This window comes from Triticum aestivum, chromosome 4D (genome assembly GCF_018294505.1).
Source record: "Triticum aestivum cultivar Chinese Spring chromosome 4D, IWGSC CS RefSeq v2.1, whole genome shotgun sequence".
NCBI classification, from domain to species: Eukaryota; Viridiplantae; Streptophyta; class Magnoliopsida; order Poales; family Poaceae; genus Triticum; species Triticum aestivum.
The window spans coordinates 486,058,415-486,062,895 of NC_057805.1; the positions used below are offsets into that span (position 1 = coordinate 486,058,415).

Sequence of the window (4,481 nt, forward strand, 5' to 3'; positions counted from 1 at the left end):
TTGTCCTGCCGGGAGAATGGGCCTTTCTCTTCTTTTTCACACGTGCGATTGTTGTGTAACATCTTCTTAAGTAATGATTTTCTCACTTGTCAAAAGAAAAAAAACTTGCCGCTACAGTTCAGTTAAAATGACTGATGTGTTGTGCAAAGCGGCCACTTTCAAGACAGCCATTTTTTTCATTTTCAAGACAATCTTCCGAAGGTGCTCATAGAGATAGGGCGTGTGTGTGCGTTTATAAGGGTGAGTGTATACACGTATATATGAGCGCTTACGTCTGTACTGATGTTAAAAAAAAACAGCCATTTTTTTTCACTTCACATGTCGACGCGGTCCTCCTCCGGCCCGAAGTAGTTGCATTTCGTGGCGAAGCTCGCCAATCCAAGCACGGCACAAGGATCCTCACCTATCCATGCGCAGCTCTATCCACAAGCATTGCTGCTTTTGTCGCCGTGGCGTCCACGAGTCACGCTTGGCCGCCGCGCGAGGCACCGACCAGCCCACGTGTTCGCCGCCCGTACCACGGCGCCAACAGCCAGCGCTCGCCCGATCCAATCCAACGCCCACAGGCGACACGCGTCGCCCTCCGCGGCGCAGCACGCAAGCAGTGCACGCACTCGAACTTCGCGAGTCTTCCTCCCGATCCATGCATCATCGATCCAATCCATCCAATCCAACGCGTACCTATAAAAGCAAGCCCGCCCGAACCACCACTCCCACAGTCTTCCTCAGCCACTGTTAATTTCTGCAGCCGGAGATAATACTACAAGCCAAGCTTGCTACATCAGAGACCGATCGTGCCGAGCGGAGCGATGGAGAAGCTGACGCCGAGCAACGCAAAGAAGGCGATGGAGGACAGGGAGGAGAAGCCCAAGGTGCCGTCGACCGACCCGGACGACAGCCTCGACGACCTCGCCGCCGGGCAGCGGCAGCCGCAGCTGCAGCGGGAGCAGCAGCACCAGGCGCCCAACATCTCGGAGATGAAGCCGATGACGCGGGAGGCGTACGGCGGCGGGATGTACGCGGCGGAGGAGGGCCGGAGGGAGCCCGGGAGGCCGCGCGCCAGCGCCACGCAGAGCGCCGACGGGCCGGAGCAGCCCGTGGCCAGGCCCAGGCACCCCCCGCCGCCGTCCACCGGCGACCGCGACCTCGACATCACCGGCATGTCCTACATCCAGTAGGCGGTAGTAGCTAGCTTCTCTTCCTCCTTTTGCGTGTCCGTGTGTTTGGACGGTGTGGCGCGGGTAGTAGTTGTGCTTTGTATACGTGCGTGCGCCTGCTAGAGCTGCCGTTCTTCGTTGTGTTCTCCTTTGTGCATGACTGACGAATAAAAATAAAATGTGAGCGCAAATTTTCTTGCCCTTGGGCCGTTCTGACAGAGTATGGCAACTAGCCGGTATAGTATGAAAAGTCATGGTACGAAGGAAATGAACCTCGCTGCCGCTAAAGAAACAGACACCCTGTACAAAATATGACGCGCCTGAAGAATATCAAACACCGTGTCCAGGTGATGAAAAAACGCCGATGTAAAAACTGCCGAGTAGGACACTCAAGGCAAAAAACACTGCTTCGACAGGTCAAATGTAATGGTGGTGCAAATTTTGTTGGACGCCTATAACATTCGGAATTTGACGATGGCAATTCAAACTTTTTTTGCCACTTTATATTTGTTCACCATGGCAAAATTTATTAGTTCAAAAAATTGTTTACCATCCTCGCATCAACTAAAATTGTCATGGTCAAATCTTCATTTCCAAATTTTGTTAGTCAGCCTCAAAATTTGGCTTCAACTGCTGAAGCAAAACCAAAACGTAGTTGCAGTCCACGCAAAACCAAAATGCAGTTGCAGTGTCTACATGCTGCCGCAAAACCAAAACACAGCCGCACGAAAGTCAATTGCTGCGCGGAAAATTTCTTGCCACCGATGCCGATTTTGGCTGGAGCTCGCCGCCGCCACTAGTCCGTCGTCCATCCCCAGCCCAATCATCACCCCGTCGCCCATTCCTACCACTCCGAACGTCTACTCTATTTCTAATCTGTGCCATCCAAAATAGCTACCGCCCCTCCTAGCTACCGCCCCTCCCCGACCATCGTTCGCATTGTTGAGCCGCCTCTCTCACCACCGGGTTGGCTGGACCGGCGACGGAGGCTCTGCTGAAGAACCACAACTTCCCAGCAGTAGCATAAGACCACCATCGCATTCATAGTTGCCCAACTTCCTTCAAGGCCCTGGCGTGCTACAGTGGTCAGATTCATCTTCACGCCATTAGGTGTACGACAAAAATCCGCCATGGTATGAAAAATTCTATCTTCGTTTTTATGCCATATAGTAGTGGACTGTGGCGAACGGTGTGGTGTTATGTAGATGAGTTTGTACTCGTGTTCTCCATGGGGTCAATCCTCCTTCGAGGAGGAATAATTTTTTTTTTGAAACAGAGGCAAAAGCTTTGCCTCATCCATTAAATAAGAGAGAATAGAGTTAGTTACAAATAACCCGAGCACACGGCATGCGGATTACTCGCGCAATAACAAAGACCCTAGTTTTATAGCACCGGCGATGATCCAAAGGTTAGCCTCGGTGGCGATGGAGGAAAGCAGCACTGTCGGAGGGGCAAACTACTCGTGCGTCTCGCTCATTCCAAATTGTCCATGAAACAAGCATGGTGAGGGATTCCTTGGCTTGTTTGTGCGGATAGCCGTCGTCGCAAGTACTTGCCCACCAAGATTGGACCGAGTCGAACAAGGGCCAGGTGGAAATGACGAAATCGGGGCATGGTACTTGTCAATGACCAAGGACCAAAGCCTTCTAGAGAAGCGGCATTTGAAGAATAGGTGACTCCCACTCTCTTGTTCCCTCTTGCAAAGGGGGAAAAGATCACAGTTTGGCCACCCACGCTTTGCCAATCTATCCGTGGTCCAAATCCTGTCTTGGAGAGCCAACCAAGCAAAAAACTTGACTTTTGGGGGAGCCCAAATTTTCCAAACCATCTTGTCCATGGGGGAGAGAACCAATCCTAAAAATTGCGCCTTATATGCCGAGGCCGCCGAGTAATGCCCCGAGACCGAGTGCTTCCAAAGGATGTCATCCTCGGAGAGTTCGTCAAGATGGACCTCATGAAGGAGCATCCAGTGTGAAGAATTGCGTGACATGCTCAGCAGAGATAGAGGTGGATGGATTGATCTTGAGGATCCATGCGTTGTGCTTGAGGGCCTCCCACACCTTCCAATTCTTACGCATGGAAGCTTCATGTCTGAGCGGGGCAATATCTTTAGGCTTGCGCCCAAGGAGCCAAGGGGAGTCCCAGAAGGGGGTCTTCGTGCCGTTACCAACGGAGATGGTCACTACTAGGGAAAAGCCTAGCAGCAGCACGGGTTCTAGGTATAGCAGTAGCGCAGGGACCCGCGCTACTGATAAGGCGCTACAGCTAACCTGTAGCAGCAGCGCGTGTACGCCCGCGCTACTGCTATACAAGTGTAGCAGCAGCATGCTGTATGGAAGCTCGCTACTGCTAATAGCTCTAGCGCGCTTTGCTGGGCCGCGCTACTGCTACTGGCACACTGCTGCTAACTTTTCTCCACTCGCTACTGCTAATTTTATTAATTTTTTTTTCTGCATATTTGTTTTGTATTTGAACAGACTTTATACAATAATCGTTAGCACATATAAATGTCATCATCATACACATACAAATGGCTGCGAGACCACAAATGTAATCATAGCATATACATACAAATAGTCTCATCATAATCATCATCCAACACAAAGTGGTCTCTCGTCATCATCTCGAAAATAGCGATACATGCAAGTCTCGAATACTTGCAACTACAACGTCATCCATCTAAACAATGATAAACGCGAGAAGTGCTATCACTATGAGTGATAGCGGAACTATGCAGTACATGAGGCGGCGGTTATGAGGCCTCTCTCGCACTAGCGTGTACCTCAAGTAACTAGCTTGTGCTTCTTGTCTGCTTTTGAAGCCTTTATGGCTGGCGCCCGAGACCCCCTCCACTTGCGCCTGACACTCATACCACTCGTCATACACTCCCAGAACCTTCCCTTCGTACACGACATAGCACTCCTTCGCCATCAAGAATCTAGGTACCTGTTAGAGATGCATCTTCATCAAGAGAATGCACGATCATATCCAAAAAAATATACTAGAGCAACACAAAAAAGAAAGGGTTAGCAACTAGATGCAACATATAGTACGCAAAGTAATTAACTAGAGGTACGCATGTCATCGTACCCAAACTAACAAAGTAGCGTTACGCAAGTTCGACCGGGACCGTGGACATCACAAAGTTTAATCGCTACATAAAGTATACAAGTTCAACCGACACATATCATCATCATCGGCATCGTAAATCACTAGAAGTTCCATCCTTCCATATCACAAGGATGGACCCTATCTTCTTGAACGGCGTGAGGTCATGACGTTGCATGCCTATGCGAGTCCGGACGTCAGCTCGCGACATAGGGC

General features: G+C 50.4%; 1 protein-coding gene across 1 annotated transcript; it reads left to right on the forward strand.

The window, feature by feature from the left end:
* Window positions 1-719: 719 nt before the first annotated feature.
* LOC123100491 (uncharacterized) lies at window positions 720-1,370 on the forward strand. Its single transcript, XM_044522419.1, has one exon. It carries the CDS (start codon window positions 810-812, stop codon window positions 1,176-1,178), a length of 369 nt encoding a protein of 122 aa, XP_044378354.1. The 5' UTR covers window positions 720-809; the 3' UTR covers window positions 1,179-1,370.
* The last annotated feature ends 3,111 nt before the right edge of the window (window positions 1,371-4,481 follow it).